Here is a 17,281-nt window from a genome sequence, read left to right as displayed (position 1 = left end):
GTGGTAAATACCCCTCACCTGCAGTTAGAGCCAAAGCATTCCCAGCAACTATGTATGTTTAACCTGAAATTCAGCTCTGGTTGCAACAAAATACCTTTACTATTTTATGAAGGGATGGGTTCAAAGTAGTTTCAGTTGGCTCTTTATTGATCCAATTGAAACCTACACTGCTATTGAACAACCAGTACCACTTTCTGAAACACCCTAAACGGAACTCGGAAGTTTTACTTTGAAGGACTAGCCTGGCCTGATCCCATTTGCACGTAAGACCTGATAAAAATTACAGCCAAAGGTGATTTAGCTGCAGTTCCTGTACAGGAGATGCCTGAGCACCAGTTAGAAATCAAATATTAAAATGTAACAAGATCTAAATGCTCGATCCTGCAGACAAAATGCATTACAGAGACAGCTGACAACAGTTGTATTTGTTTAAATATTCAGACTTCAAAGCAGAAGAATTCCAGGCACAACAGTGCCATCCAGGGGCCAGCTAATCACTGGTGAACGTTCAAAGAATTTCCTGAAACCGATTTTATTCGTATAAACAAAAAGGTTTTATATTTAAAACAATTTCCCCAAATATTTTCAAATATGATCTCAGTTCTTTTGACTACTGCAACAGATAAACAGGAATCTGAAACAATAACTGATTCATTCTCTAGACATGCTAAGACTTGCTTACATTTAGGCATGAGTTTTGTAAAAGTCCTGTTTCAGTAAAATAGAAAAATATTTATAACAATTTAAATCAACAATTCCTTCTAGCACAATAAACTGGAAATCACGAGGAAAAGTTATCATGAAACTTTGCCAAACTTTTCAGACTGAGACCTTGCAAAGTCCAAAACACATGCTCAGCCCCACTTCACTACAGCTACTTAAAATTAATTGTGTATACAATATTTTACAGTACTAAAGCTTCAGACGACTTAACTTCTGCACAATCCATACTCTGCCTTCTGCAGAAATGGAAAAATCAATCTTAAAACTTTAAAGCAGTTTGAAAATGGAGGCCGTTTTTGTGTCATAGGGAAAAGGGGGGCAGAGGGATAAAGCAGAGTCTAGAAATACAGCACTGTTCACCGTTTACTCATGCCATCTTTTTTAGGCTAGTTCCGTAACGGTTGGCTAATTCCGTAACGAGTCCAACTACGGTTGGACTCGATGATCTTAAAGGTCTTTTCCAACCTATACGATTCTGTGATTCTGTGATTCTGTAACAAGCAACAAGACGAGAAAAGCAAGAATCCCGGATTATTTCTAAGATTACGAACTATTTGGAGGGGCAGATGTCTCTTTAGTCTAAGGATTCAGAGGTGGTCATCTTTTCAGGTCTTTGATTCAGCCAGCTGATGATGCAGTGCAGCAGCATAAAATGCAAGACAACAGTGAGAAGTTTCGGGTTTAACCTCATGCGATGCGAGCTCTTGCCAAGAGCTGCCCCTGACGCGCCTCAGACAGGTCAGGCTCGGGATCCTCTTCCTGCCCACGCCGCTTATCACCCGCGAGAACCAGAAGGAAACCCTCTTTACCCCCATTTCTAAAGGAAACGGGACTCCGGGCTGGCGGGGCAGGCGGGGGCGGGGCAGCGGGACGCCCAGGGCCTGCCGGCCGCCTCAGACCGGGACCCAGGGGGGGACCCCGGGGGGACCCCGGGCAAGGCCCCGGGGTGGCGGGGCCGCCGCGGAGCAAGACGCGCACGCGTCACGCGGGCGCCGCGCGGCTAGGGCGGAGTCGGAGGACCGAGGCCTTCGAGACTCTACCCATAGAGCCTAGAGAGGCTCTACCCATTGAGCTTCAGCCTAGAGCGGGCCTGCCGCGGCACGCGCAGCGCGTGCGCGCAGTTTCGCTTCGCTCTGTCTGTGCAACGGCGTGGGGAGAGCTCGGAGGGGAGGCGGCGGCGGCGGCGAGGGCCGGGCCGGGCCGGGCCGGCGGAACTCTGCGGGCAGGGGCTGGCGCCATGGCTCCCGTGCTGAACCTCAACAACGAGGTGAGCCACCCGCCCCCGTGTCCTCTGGGGTGGCGGTCGGAGCAGGCCGGCGGGGGCGGTTGGGGAGGCTTAGGCCGGGGAGGGTCCGGCGGGGCAGGTGGAGGTAGCGGCCGTTGGAGGGGGCCGGGGCACCGGTAGGGGAGGGAAGTGGCAGAGCTGGGCGGCGGCGTGTCACCCTGCGAGCGGGCCGGGCCGGGCCGGACCCGACCCGACCGGACCCTTCCCAGGGCCGGCGTGGCTTCCTGGAGCGGTAGGGAAGGCCCCGGCCGCGGCTGTCGCCATGTGGCCTGGGACGGCTGCCGCCGTCCCCCTGGGAAATGCTGTGCACCGTGCTGGCTCTTAGCGAAAGGGTTATGTGATGAAAATAAAGATCTGTGTTGCGAAGATAAACTACTTCTAGGGTGGTGCTACGGAATTGTCGACATGTGTGCTTTGGTTCAACATCCTGTCGTTGAGTGTCATATCATCATCGTATCATGTCATGTCTTACTCTGTTTTTGTTCACACTGAAGTCTTGTAGGTGATTCTAGCGGACCTACCAAGCCTCAGCTGCCAGTCTCCTGGATAGCAAAGATATGATGTTCCCTGTTTTCTTGAAGATGGAGGGGCTGAGAAAGATAAATTAATGGGTTAGAGCTAACTTTTTCCTGTTCTGTAGGAAGTTTAGTACTTCATATTTCTTGCAGAATTTTTTTCCTGCTCTATAGTTTTAGTTAAATTAGTTAGGTGTGTTTCACTTGTGATGGGTTTTGACAACAGATTTGCAAAATCATTGTGTACAATAAGTCTGACACAACTAAACCAGCCTCTTTAAACTGTTGCTGCAACGTCTAAAGAGTGGCTGACAATTCTGCTAAGTATGTGTTGTATCAGCTTCTGCAGATGGCATTGTGCACTTCCAGGATTCCCAGATAATTCACAGTATGGTTAAAGTTACTGTTTGTTATGAGCAGAGCCAAAATGAGAGATTATACAAGCATTCAGAGATTATACTTGTATTTAAAGTAAGTTTATGTTCTAGGCATATAGTAAGTCTGAGAGAGGTTGATTTGCAAGTCAAGAATTTAGTGAGAGGTAGCCTGTTTATCAGAAAAAACATAGTTTGATATTATATAAAATATAGATATTTACTGGGTAATTTGTTACAAGCTTTTGGTCCTTGCTAGTAACAAATGTAAGGTCAAATATGAGTAATTTCACATTGAAATGTGCTAGTGAATCACCAAAGAAAAAAGAGAGTATTTCATTCATTGTTGAAGCAAGGATTTTTTTGATTGGTCAAGTTCAGGTGGTGATTCTTAGTCTTTCACCAAAGAGATACTTGTATAACAAGGGATGAAAAAAGCAGCATTATTTGACTGAGGAATGACCAAACAGTTCTTCGAAAGAGATAGGATACAGTGAGTTTCTGTACAAAAGATTGAAACATTTCAGTAAGAACATTGGGGATGCCGTTCCTTCTTATAGTTCAAAAATCACCTTGTCCTAAGAGGAAACTAAAAGTAAATTCTTAGGTTTTCTGGAGGTGGGAGCTTTCGTCAGAGCTCAGACAAAAGGTGGGCACTATCTACTAACAGGTCTGTCTGAGACATAAGGTAGTACAGAGACTGAAATCCTGGATGCCATCTCGTCCTGGATGCATCCTGGATGCCATCTCATCCAGAGACTGAAATCCTGGATGCCAGCCTGACAGAAGGTCAGGCTGGCTAAGAGTAGGATGGAGACCTAGTGTGAATACATTAAACAATTTTTTTCCATTTCTACACATATGCCCTTTCATAAACATCAGAGCTGTATTAATTACTATGGTGACTAGTCATAAAATCTGAAATAAATATTTTCTTTACCAATACCTGGATATCCTCTGTGTATTTATTACTGAGATGGCCTTATAAGAACGCGTTTTACTGGTAAGAAATATTTATCTTCCTCTAATAAAGGTGAAATTGTGGAATTAGAGCATGACTAAAGTAATGATTTTAGAAACTATAATGTTCTAAACAAACCATTGGATTTTTCTTGTGTATTCTTCCAATTTGCTAAAGGAAAGATTTACTGTGATTGCAGACCAGCTCTATACTATGCACCTTTGGCATTCCGCAATCAACCAATGCTAGGGATCATATGAATTTCTTCCCCCATTAGGCTGTATCAAATAGGCATGATGGTAGTTGTTGCAGAAAGAACTTTGTGACCCTTATATAGCTGATAAACTTAATTTGTCTGAGCTGGATTTACAGTAGTTCTGTATAAGGCCTTGTAAATTCAGCTGTGTTATATTTCTGTATTCCAGGTTTTAATTCTGGCAAAGGTAGACTTCTGCTATTAATTAATATAATAAACTGTAATGGCCTGCTAAACGATGGAGTCTTAAGAAATTCTAGGATGACAGGTTTCAAAATTTTTTTTACTGGTTCATATTTTGTCTACAGGAAGAACAAATAGTTTAAGACCAGTGTTTCTCAGTAACATAAATTGCCACCTTTCCTAATGTTAATTGACCTTTATTTTCATTACTTCCTGTTACATGTTTGATACTAGTAACTAACAAAACAAATTATTATTAATGTCCAAAAACTTCTTTGTTCTGGAGCGTCTACAGCATTCCTGTAAACTGTATTGTTATAGGTAAAAGTTGCACAGCATCTGCTTTGTACAGATAAGATATACTTGTTTAGCTTATTTCTGACTGGGAAGGATAATTACTTACCACTTGAGTAGGTAGCTTCAGTTCAGTGTAATTCAATGGTAGTAGTTGTTCTGGTATTACGGTCCTGGTGAAAACAAAAAAACGCCTTCACACTCTTAATGGAGAGTTTTGTTAGTACAGTGTAAAAATCAAGTCTTTGGTTCTTATATTATAATGAAGTAAAGTGTATACGTGTTTTGAAATTAAAGGACATTTAATTGGGTGATGATTTAACTTCTTATTGCCAAAGAAACTTGAAAGTTAAATATTATTATGAAAATCTAGTCCTCCAAGGAAGTGAGATAAAGGACTGTGATGTGTGTCTCCTTTCTGACAGCTTTTGAATTCATTGGCTAATTTCAGAGAATTTGGAAAGGAGTAGACACCTCAAAAGTTGGATTGTTTTTTTTGTTTTTTTTTTAAATTATCATTTGGTTGAAGAATAGTGCCTCTGAAGTGACATGCTCTCAACTGTTCTGATCTAATAGGGAACAAAGAATGAAAATGTTTGTTTAGGTGACTGTATGAATGGGATCTGAAGTTACTGTACAGTGGTAAGGATCCTGGGTGGAAATAAGAGGGAATAGCGGTTGTTGTGATGAGGTGAAATGAGACAGAAAAATATAAGAATTCAGTCATAATTATTCAGCTATTCACAGAATAATTAGTTTAGACATTCACTTCATCATTTATTCTATTTTTTCATGTAATGTTTTTTATATCAGTGTAATAGCTTCAGAAACTCACAGTATTTCCATGTTAACAAGTTAGTATTGTGCCAAAAGTGTATAAATGTTCTTTTTCTCTAATTGCATCTATAGCTAGATAATAACAGAAAAAAAGCAAGATGTTGGCAGAACTCACAGTTAGCAAGGTCCAGTAATTTTAAGAAGCCATCATCTTGCTGCTGGCAAATAACGTGGTACAGTTTCAGTGTGACTGCATGACTGAAAAATTAACTTTGAAGAGAGTTAAAAGACACAAATGCTTTTCTAATTTAGACATCCCATTCCTGTATGGGATTACTGCATTTTGATTTCTGTGCCCAAGGAAGAGTTGGGGGGGGGGGGGGGGGGGGGGGAGGAAGTAAAGACTGCTGAAAGTTAGAACAAAGTGAAACAGTGAAGACTAGAGTTTTTGAGAAAGAAGAGGAAAATGCCGTATTTCTTACCATTTCCTACTCATCACGTTCTTTTATACAAGGGAAAACATAATTTGTAGAATGAAAAAGTTCAGTTTTGCAGTTGTATCAACTGCATATGATCATGCTTTTGCAGGGTTTGTCTGTATTAAGCCTAATTGTATTCTCATCTCATGCTTAATTTTATAAGCATGCAGGCTGAAGGAATCTTTTTAAAAAACTGTTGCTGTCTTGTATGTTTCCTACTTTAAAAAGCTTTCTAAGGATTTTCAGATGTCCTGTCACAGAGTATCTTCCAAAGTTAAACTTTTCTGGAAACATTTGCTAGATGGCAGCACATAATAGTCAACTGCCATGGACAGGGTAAGTTTAAAGGGAGATAGCTCATGTTTAGTGTGAAAATTCATTGTTGTTGATCAGCAATATACAGTAGTATGAAACTGAAGCTTTTGAATAGGAACCAACTCAGATTTGTGTTTTTTCAGAACCCGTGCCTCTTAAATTTTGTTATTCTGTTTTTACATATTCTGCTACCTATATTGTATGATTACAACAAATGCAGTTGTCTCACAACAAATACAGTTATCTCTCTGCCCCTCTTTTTTTCTTTTTTTGGAATTAAATTCTGCTTACAACTACCTCAAAGAATTAAGCTGCAGAAAGCCCATGAAGCTAATGCAAATGGTGTCTGTATGAATTGTTTTAAAAATAAGTGTTCTAATGTGTATCTATATGTATCTATATGAGTGCTGTAATGGCTGCAGTTGAATATTAGTAAGGCATCATATTATGTAAAGGAAATTTAAGTCATCTTAGAGTTGAGAATCGTTTCTGTCCATGGGACATATGAATTGAATTTGCCAAACTTGTTTGGGTATGGAAACTTTGGTATCAGGTGATTTTTTTTCTTAAATTTGTATTTAATAATCAGTTGCATGCATCCAAAGTAATTTCTGTCTATAAAAATGTTACTGACCTCTTACTGAATTAGAAAAGGTTGGGCTTTAGTTACAAGGCTATGGTTTTTAGATAATAAAAGCTGATGTCTACATAATGCTTGTCATCCGCAATTGAAGCATTCTTTTTTTTTCCTAAAAGGTAGAATGAAGATAAAAGTGTATCTTCAGAGTAGTATGTGTGTACATACATTTTTCAGTCTGCTAAACAAAGTGCAGATTTAAAAAATATTATGTAGGGAGCTTAGTAATGAAGCTCAAGGTGGTGGATTCCATCCAGTAGTGTTTTGGGTCGCAAAACTTTGTGTTGTGATAGTCAATGTGACAATACTCAGGCCCTTTTACTCTTTAGATTTAGGACTGACATACTGACCTCTGTGTTATCTGGACTGCATTTTAGATGAATAGCATGTTCAGAAAGCAATCTGAACATGTGGTTAAGGATTTAGACTGGTGTACAGCAAAGTCAAAGATGGATAGCGTGGCTGATTATGAAAAAAGTTGGACAAAAAGCCATGGGAAATAACCTTAACTTGTGAAGAAAGACTGACATACAGTCTCTGAAAGTCTGAAACTGCAGTCTGAGTTGTATCTGTAATTCTGTGAAATTTATATCTTTTATCACAGTGCAACCAGAAGTAAATGTGTGTCTGGAGATGCTTATATAAAGGCTGAGTTGGCCTGGTGTGGCATGGGTAGGTGTCATGTTTGTCATTAGGTGGTCAGACACAGCTAAGATAACAAATGTAAATAGGAAAACAGTTACTGAAATGGCATTTATACATGCCTTCACTCACAAATTGCTGAAGCGCCAATACATGCTTTTAAATGTAAATCACTTTTGGTGACCAGAGTTTCTGTAGAGCAGTGAAAAAAACATGGTCTGACTGGGATATCAGGTGGAATTGTTAAAGAATGGGGAGGGGGAAATTTTAGAGGGTCATGCTTTCCTCCTGAAGCTGAATTGACTTGTATAGCCAGGAACTGCATCATGATTTTTGTAAGGTGCATTAAATGTGAAAAACCTGATTACTTTCCCATGCTAGTCCTTAGTGCATTATATATTTCTGTTATTGATACAGTAGGTCCAGCATGCTTCTGTAAATGTTAATTTTAAATTGATCCAAAATGAAATAACTTTTGTCATTGAATAATCACCATTTTTGCAGAGAAACATTCCATACAAAGTGAGTTTAAGACTTCTCTGTGGTATTTATTTGCAGTTACTTAAGATCTTCCTCATTTTCAGCCTTCTTCAGCATTATGACGGCCACATTACTGAGATGTGATATGCCTCTCTGCGTTTTCATTGACTTACGATGACAATTTAGACATGTATTTCAAGATTGTGTTTATTAATGGCTTTTTTCCCCCACATTTTAGACTATAGGAACTGGGACAGTTTTTAACATTGAAAGGCTTTTAATATAAGGCTTTTTGTGAAGAATTGCTTTGCTGTTCGATGTGTGGTGTTTCAGACACATGCAATGTGCTGCCAAAGGAGTGAGATTCTCCGACTGTGGTTTCGTGGGCAGCTGGACTCGCTGCTTCTGAAGCTGGGGTTTCTCACTCTCCGTGCTCCTCACCCATGCCAGCCACATGGTCCTGCCTCCCTCTTCTGTGAGCAGAATAAACTTTTTGCTAGGGTAGTTTGCTGCTGCTGATTCAAGGTAGCAGGGTCTTACAGAGAGTGACAGCAGCAGAAACATGGGACCAGAGATGAATGGGAGGGGTGTGGAGGAGGGGTGGAGTCTCGTCCCCCTTCCACCACAGCGAGCAGTTCAGTTGGCTTGTGGGGCTGGTAGAACTGTGCTGTTCTTCATCTCATTTAAGTGCTTATCTTTAGGCATTGGCATTTCTGTGAAATGAGCATGAGATTTGGGGAGAGTGTTCAACCAGCAAAACCTAAAATAGTCAGGATCATTATATGATGTGCGATTATGTTGTCTGGCAGGTGTTTATGTTATGGAAATTAACTAGTGGTCAAGGCTATAAGGGCAGGAGAACTAGCGCGTTCAAAGAGGAAGCCAAAGGATCCCTTATATTTTTCTGATCTTGTTAATGTTACATAATGAGTTAACTGGAGAGTAGTTACAAATCAGCTTGAAAGAAGAATCTTATAATTTCACTGTTATTCTTAAATAAGTTTATTTTTGGAAAATGTGACCAAGGGTATGTCAAGGGGGGGGAAAAAACCTGGTCTCTTACCTGTTGCAAAAGAACTCTTAAAACAAGTTGCAGTCCAGTAATAAGTAAAGCAAAATATAATTTTCAGGAGTTGTATTTCCCAAGGTAATCAGAGAAATGAATACTTAGGCCTTCTTTCTTGGGTTTTCTTTAAAATTGCTTTTCGCTATCATGAACAAGCTGATGTGAGCATTCAATTTTTTAGTGTATTATATCCAAATGGCTAGTGTTACCTAAGGTATGTTCTGATATTCCTGGACCTTCTTTACCAATGATAAAAAAGTACATTCCTGGAACTTCTTTACCAGTGATAAAAAAGAATCCTAGATGGAAACTTTCAAAATAACAGTGACTGAGTGCTGTAGGCATTACAGTGTTTAAAGCAGTCTGAAATACTGGGCAGCCAGCCCAGTGCAGTGATCCAGGCTTCTATTTGAAATAAAGTAGCTACCCCTAAAGATCTATTTCATGTGCTATCCCCTGGGCTATGTGGGAATCTAGGAGTTCCTGTAGGGCAATTTAATATTCCTGTGTGCTGACTTTATAGTTGCCTAAAAGGAAGGTGAGGCATGAGGTGAGGTATCTGACCAGTTATCTGGTATTGGACTGAGCTGTAAGATGTCTTACTGCTCATAATTCAAAATGTCATGCCTTCTTTCAAAGCATGCCTCTGTCTGATGGAGAAAATGCTTCATTTTTTATTTAATGGCTTAGTTGTTAGAAAACTTTCTAGTAGTTGAGAAAGCTGGTGTATAGATTCCCTCAGTCTGAGATGAGTTGAATCCAGTGATCTCAATGACCAGCAGAGTGCACTAATCACAAATACTAACAAATACTAATGCTAGGCTACTGTCCACCAAAGAAGGGAGATTTTATGGGGAGAGGGGATCCTGGTCACGCATTTCACCAGTGGGAGTATTTCCATAGGAAAAGTCATTGGCAGTGGTCCAAAGGCTGCTTATCCAACAATTAGCATAAAATACATGAGCTCCCTCAAAGGAAATACTGGAACTTAGAACTCTTTACCCCTGAGGAAATTCTTCTTGCTGGTCTACAGATGAGTTCCCTTCTGCTGTTTTGTCTCTGGCTTATGAGCCTTGTTTGTTCCAGCACCTATCCAGCATGCTGGCCAAGCCACTCTCTTGAAGCAGAAGCACATGTCCTAGACTCCCTCACATTGAAGACAGTCTGTAAGTTTAGGCTTTTCAGTTCTGGTAAGTGCCCCAACATCTAGACTGTTCCTCAGGTGGTGGATACCAGTTCTAGTACTGTTCTCAGCTATCTGCCAGTATGGTTAAGCTATATCAGAGAGACTCTGTCTCTTGGGCAACTTAAGTCAGCTTTAGGTTCATTTGTGACCACTTCAAAATTATTCTTAAGGTGAAGTGGTTAGCACTTAGATACTTCTGAAAAAGTACAGATCCCTAGGATGCTCTGTGGTCAAAATTGAAGCTGTGGCTGAATTCTGGCACTGTGAAGATCTGCGTATTCCTCGCTTGCACGTGGTCTTAAATACTTCCTTGAAGCTGGTCGTACAGTTATATGTCACTGAAATTGGTCTAAAGTCTTGGAAAGGCATATAAACAAGTTATGAGAACTGAGAAAAAAACAAATTTCTACACAATTCAAAACCAAATAGCTAATCTATTCCATCAGTTCATTTCTCAGTACACTGGCAAATCACTACTTTTTAATGTAAATTACAAGTCTGTACAAAGTTAGAAAGCAAACAGGACTTTCTCTTTAAACTCTAGAGTACTTGGCAGCAGTCATTTTAGCTCTATGGAAATGCATGTAAAAATTCTTGTGTTACTTGTGTTCCTAATAAATAATTCTAAGCACAACAGTTTCTTGAAGGAGAAGAAAATTGTGCTAGATTGGGCTTGAATTCTGCTTCAAACACTTCAAGTGTTAAATTACTGACATTCTTTTACAGACCATGCAAATGTCCTAAGGAGAAGGTCTTTTGAAAGCTTATGAAATTTCCAAACTTATACTCTGTGAGATAGAATTCTGAGGAATTGTGGCTTTTTTTTTTTTTTCTCTCTCTCCCTAGGAACTGTTCCAGCAGCTGTTTCTAAAGTTTCTGGAGTTGCCACATCATCAGTTACACTAATATTAACAGCAAATTCTGATCTGCTGTTCACACAGATTTTGTTTCAGCAGATTACTGAAGCAATTAAACATGGTAAACTACACAGTTTTTTGCTTCTGGCAATATTGTATACAGCCGTTATCAAACTACTGTACTTCGGGACAGAAATGAAAACTTTTCCTTAGCTCAAGTGGTTTATATAAAGTGTGTGTGGTAGGCCACGTAGACTGGTAAGATGCTCTCATAAAACAAAACATCTGTGGTTCTTTGGTGTGGTAGTGTACAATAATGAAAAAAACATGCAAATGCAGTCATGGGAAACTTTGTAACTTTTATTTTAAAGGAACTGTGAGATACTTGCAGTACACAGTATAGTCTTTTATCAAATGTAAATTATGGGTATATATGCATGCATAAAATACAATTTTAAAAAATGGTTCTGTTGCAGTAAATATGCTTAATTACTTACTGCTGTCATTGCAGACATCTTTCTGCAACCTTTGCATTGCTGGGCCTGAAGCTTGCTGCCAAATGAAGAAGGAAGCAAGGCTGAAATAGGTGTAGAAGGGCAGGGGTGGTGTTGGATTTTTTTCCTAATAGAATTTGGGGGCTTGGGGGGGTGGGGGTTCCTCGAAGGAGAATAGTAATCAATTGTGAATTCATTGCGAATAGCCATTTGTTATGGCAATGATAAAATTCCTTTCAGTTTATCTTATGCTGTGGAGGTCAGTAGTGAAGAGCAATTAAGGGAAAATTTTTTAGTTAGGGTTTTCAGAACAAAAGTGGCCAGCTACTAAATTTTGATTGTCCTTTAAATCACATAAGAGAAAGGGATTTTAAATTTTTGTACTGATTTTATATGAAAAAAATTACCATTACATTCTTTCCATTGCAAAGATGGGTCACGATGAGACATGTTTATTCATATGGCATTTAATACCAAATGAAGTGTGTGTGTGTATATATTCAAAACTAACTACTTAGAATGTAAATCAATTATCATTTGTTTAGAATGCAAATATTCTGTTCATTTTTATTCTGGTGTATTTTCTGTTCTGTAATCACCTGACTTAGAGTCATGCTTTTCTGTTCTGTAATTTTTGTGTTGAGTAAACAGGTCAGACTAGGGTCCAGCAGAGTATTTGTGTAATGGCTCTTAGAGAACTTCCACTTAAATCACCAGTAAGCTTGATACTGAGATCTCCATGACACCAAAAATAAGCTAGGGGCTCCAATTCACAAATTTACCTTTGAGTGTACTATTTAGAGATCTGGTTGGATTCATTCAGTTGTGTTGGAAGCTAGTTTATTGTACGTTTGTAGTCTTGTTTAAATTCTTTTTGTCTGTGGTCAAGCAAACATTGGATATAAAGTGGCTCTCAGCAGTTGCATTGGACAACTATCAATTTAAGATATTATTGTATAGTGGCTTGGTAGGGTGAGAAGTTAGATTGCAAGGTCTTTAAAATTGATACAATGTGAAAGAGTTCAATCTCAAAAATTCATTACCCTGACTATGAGCAGAAATGAGTAATATTCCAGTAGGAGCAGGAGCTCAGAGTGAGGAATAAAATGTGAGGGACTTTTTGTTTCCCCTTTTTAATGAGTTAAATGTTGGAATTAAGGCTTGTCTTTCTCCTGAAGGATGCTGTGTGTTAAGGTAAGGTGCAAATATAAGCAGTGAATCTGGAATAGCTCTTTGTTTGGAAGCTATTTTAGAAAAAGAGTGCCATCTTATGATTTGGCTTATTCAGTTGCCAAATAACTGTAATAATGAGAATAAGCCAGTTTCAAATAAAAATCTCCAAACATGCTCTAAAATGGCTATAAAATTGTGTTTATTCCTTCGTTATTTCTGTTCTCTTTTTAATTCTGCAATTCAGGAGTTCTTAGCTCATTTCCCTAGATTCTGACCTTGATAGTTTCAATAGAGAATGAAAACTAACTAGCAAAATAGAATTGACCAATGGAAAATAAAACTTATTCCTCAGGGTATAACTCTTGGTATTTTTTAAACTAAAAATATTGAAATAACATTTATTTTGTTCTGAAAGAAAGTGTTCACAAGAAAGCCCACCCTTTTTAAAGAAAACAAATTATTTAAAGGTAATGGTGGAGCAGGGCAAACAGAAATGAGATTTTTTTATATAAGCAATACATACAGTATACCACTGGCATAGAGCTACCAGTAAATGCTGAGTATGTATATCTGAATCTCTAAGTGTTAGGGGAACATGTTCCATTAAATTTGTAGCCACTATGATGTGTCAGGTAGATGGCATCTCAAAATTTTTACTGTGGTAACAGGCTATCTTCATTATTTTCAGAATCAGCTATGCCCTTGGCATCCACCCAAGGGTACTGAGGGAGCTGGCGGAAGTGCTCACCAAGCCACTTTCAATCCTTTACCAGCAGTCCTGGCTAACCAGGGAGGTCCCAGTTGACTGGAGCTTAGCAAATGTGACGCCCATCTACAAGACGGGCCGAAAAGAAGATCTGGGGAACTACAGGCCCATCAGTCTGACCTTGTGGTGGGGAAGGTTATGGAGCAGATCATCTTGAGTGCCATCACATGGCACGTACACAACAACCAGGTGATCAGGCCCAGCCAGCATGGGTTTATGAAAGGCAGGTCCTGCTTGACTAACCTGATCTCCTTCTATGACAAGGTGACCCGCTTAGTGGATGAGGAAAAGGCTGTGGATGTTGTCTACCAGACTTTACTAAAGCCTTTTACACCATTTCCCACAGCATTCTCCTGGAGAAACTGGCTGCTTATGGCTTGGACTGGTGTACTCTTTGCTGGGTAAAAAACTGGCAGGGGTCTGGACATGCTGGATCAATGGGCCAAGGCCAGTTGTATGAGGTTCAACAAGGCCAAGTGTCAGGTCCTGCACTTGGGTCACAAGAACCCTATGCAAGGCTACAGGCTTGGGGAAGAGTGGCTGGAAAGCTGCCTGGTGGAAAAGGACCTGGGGGTGTTCGTCAACAGCTGGCTGAATATGAGCCAGCAGTGTGCCCAGGTGGCCAATAGCATCCTGGCTTGTATAAAAATAGTGTGGCCAGCAGGACCAGGGAAGTGATCGTGCCCCTGTACTCAGCACTGGTGAGGCTGCACCTCAAATACTGTGTTGGGCCCCTCACTACAAGAAAGACATTGAGGTGCTGGAGCGTGTCCAAAGCAGGGCAACGAAGCTGGTGAAGGGTCTGGAGCACAAGTCTTATGAGGAGCGGCTGAGGGAACTGGGGTTGTTTAGCCTGGAGAAAAGGAGGCTGAGGGGAGACCTTATCGCTCTCTACAGCTACCTGAAAGGAGGTTGTAGTGAGGTGGGTGTGGGTCTCTTTTCCCAAGTAACAAGTGATAGGACGAGAGGAAATGGCCTCAAGTTGCGCTAGGGGAGGTTTAGGTTGGATATTAGGAAAAATTTCTTCACCAAAAGGGTTGTCAAGCGCTGGAACAGGCTGCCCAGGGAAGTGGTTAAGTCATCATTCCTGGAGGTATTTAGAAGACATGTAGACGTGGTGCTTAGGGACATGGTGTAGTGGTGGAGTTGGTAGTGTTAGCTTAACTGTTGGACTCAATGATCTTAAGGGTCTTTTCCAACCTAAATGATTCTATGATTCCTCTTTGCTGTTTTATGAGAACACATCAGAAAAAGTCTGAGGTCATGTACAGATATGCTAATGTAGGAAGGAATGAGTGAATAGTGACTGGTTGCATGAGAGGCTGGTAAGAACTTGTTTTGAATAGCAACTGGTTCAAAGGAATGAATAAGGGATTTCATCCAGAGGCAAAAATCACTGGGGGACTGCTGCGAAGGAAATGAGTAGCATAGGAGCAGGAGAGCATAACTTACGCTTAGTTGCATGATAAAATAGGAATTCCAGATGATATAAAGCAAAAGGGCAGTTAAGGTGATTGCTTGCTTGTGCACCAGTTCAGAAATAATGAGAATGATGGAAGGAAGGGAAGAGAGATAGCTGGTAATTCTTTAAATATTGCAACAGTCAAAAATGATAGGTGAGTAATGAGGTGTGTTGGACAAGAGGAAATAGGATGAGGAATGAGGAGAGCTCATAAGGAGGAGAAACGTGTGTTTGGTATGAAAAAGCTGGAGACTGAAGAAGAAAGTAGCAAGCTCCAGAAGAAGGGAATCCCCCAACAGAACCATCACTTGGTGTGGGAGAGAAGTTCTAAATGGCTGGACAATAAACATACCATACCTAAAATAGATGGGTAATGTGAGAGCACTTGTTCTGTTACAATAAAGAAGATTTTGCAGGAACTTTCGAGCACTGCTGTAAGTTGTTAGTAACTAATACTGGAGTAGTTACACAACCTTTTTTAGATCTGGTGTCTTGGCAACTGCTTGATGGAGAACTAATTGCTTGAAGGTATAGTTTTTAAACAAAATAATAGTGTCTGTCAGACATCTGGCAGGGATATTTTAAGCTCTTTATTCCTGCTACTTTTCATACTTGTCCTTTTCCCCAGTTTCTATTTTATGTCATGAGGAAACTTCCAGGAAGAATGCAGATTATTAGATTTTTCTTCCCCCCCCCCCCCCCCCCCCCCCCCAACACCGACTTTTCCATGTGTTTGTGTTTATGAAAAATTCTCATAATGAAATTGATTTTTTAAAAAAACTGTTCTCAGGGAATAAAGAACACTACCTGGTGTAGCAAGGTAATTCTCCATTCCTGCTAGAAAGTATTCTTCCTGTCCTTCCAAAAAGACTGAAAAGTAAGTTATATGGTAGTGCTGTTAAAATACCTCACTTTTTAAGTTTGGTTTTGTTTGGTTTTTTTTGGCCTAATCTGTAACTGCTATGTGAGAGAAAGAGTTCCCACAAAAAAGATAAGTCATAGACACATGATAGCAAAAATCACCTTAATGGAAGAGCAGGTTTTTTTGTGGGAAGCAATATACTGTTTGAGAGTCTGGCAGGCCAATAATATTGAAGCATGTTTGAAGCCAACAGAAGCTCACCTCACATTCTGATTATTCTAGTAGTCTTTTACACAGGCTGAATGTTCCTCCTGTTTGAGTAAGTCAGAAAAGTCTGTGATGCAAATTTGGATTTCTCTTATATCACTGGTTATCAAGGTGTGGTCCCTGAGGCCATGGCTTTTGCCAGTCACTGGAGTACCCTACCTCTGAACAGGGGTTGTATTCATTGGATGGGTTGTGATATGTATATTTTATATGCATGCTAGGTGTCCTTGTGCTAGGGGCAGCATAGGGCACATGAAAAGCCTTATGCTAGACTTTATAGTCCATTAGTAGGAGTCTGAAATCTGCTTTTGTTAGCGTTTTTTAAATAAGGAGAAGACAGAGTTTTTGTAAGGAGGTGTGCAAAGGTACCAAATATTTTGAAAGTGTAAAACTACATACGCATCTTTTCTGTTCCTTCCCTGTTTTCTCGTTCTCTCTTTTTTTAACAGAGGATTTCTTCCTTTGAAAAAGTGAATGTTAAATCCTTATTACGTATTTATCGCCACGGCTTTTTTTTCCAGGCATAGAAAAAAAGTGCTTATGATTTTTTTTCTCCCCCCTCCAACCCCCCCAAGAACTTCACTCACTGAAACTTTTATTTGACCATTTTATTGGACTAGACATCATTCCCTGCTTTCCTTATATTCCCTCGTTCCATGACGTGCTTCTCTACCTACCTCTGGTGTGACGGTTTTTGTTATGATACTGTGATACTGCTAGTTACATAGATTTTTTTTTTTCTGACTAAACTTTAGAAGTGTCATATTTGAGCATCAGACAAGAAAGTAGACACTTTTGGGAGTTACAGATCAGAGACAGGAGAAAATTTTATGTTAGTTTAAAGTATACTTGCATGGTAGAAATTCCTTCAGCTTGTGAGGAGAGTGTAGTACAGGGAGAGCTGCTTATTCCTCCAAAATGCATTGGTACTGGTGATGCTTACTCATATGATGAAAAGTAGCTTTGACTGTTGCAAGATGTAACTCGAGGTGTGGTTTGCTTCTATCCAAAAGTTAATTAACTTAATATTGAGTTTCACTTTAGCAGCAGCAGTTGATAGTTGAGACCTTCCCTGAATTTGAGACCTTCCCTGAATTTTCACATGCTTAAAGAATCTTCTTGCTTTTTGGTTTCCTAGTACTTATTCCTCTTCTTACATGTATGGACAGGGACAAGCTTTGCTGAGGAGGCGTTTGAAGAAAAGTAGTTCAGATTTTAAAACAAAAA

The 17,281-nt window shown here is 40.0% G+C and overlaps 1 protein-coding gene across 1 annotated transcript in view; it reads left to right on the top strand.

Annotated features, from left to right (window-relative positions):
- The first annotated feature begins 1,917 nt into the window (after positions 1-1,917).
- The window catches only part of SRFBP1 (serum response factor binding protein 1), an 80,773-nt gene continuing 65,409 nt past the window's right edge, over positions 1,918-17,281 (top strand). The window contains exon 1 of the mRNA XM_075527254.1: positions 1,918-1,990. Coding sequence (XP_075383369.1) covers positions 1,961-1,990 — 30 coding nt within the window. The 5' untranslated portion in view covers positions 1,918-1,960. The remainder of the gene's footprint in view (positions 1,991-17,281) is intronic.

The sequence above is a fragment of the Mycteria americana genome, chromosome Z, assembly GCF_035582795.1.
Source record: "Mycteria americana isolate JAX WOST 10 ecotype Jacksonville Zoo and Gardens chromosome Z, USCA_MyAme_1.0, whole genome shotgun sequence".
NCBI classification, from domain to species: domain Eukaryota; kingdom Metazoa; phylum Chordata; class Aves; order Ciconiiformes; family Ciconiidae; genus Mycteria; species Mycteria americana.
Note: the sequence above shows the minus strand (reverse complement) of the source record. Positions and strands in the feature narration are given on the sequence as shown.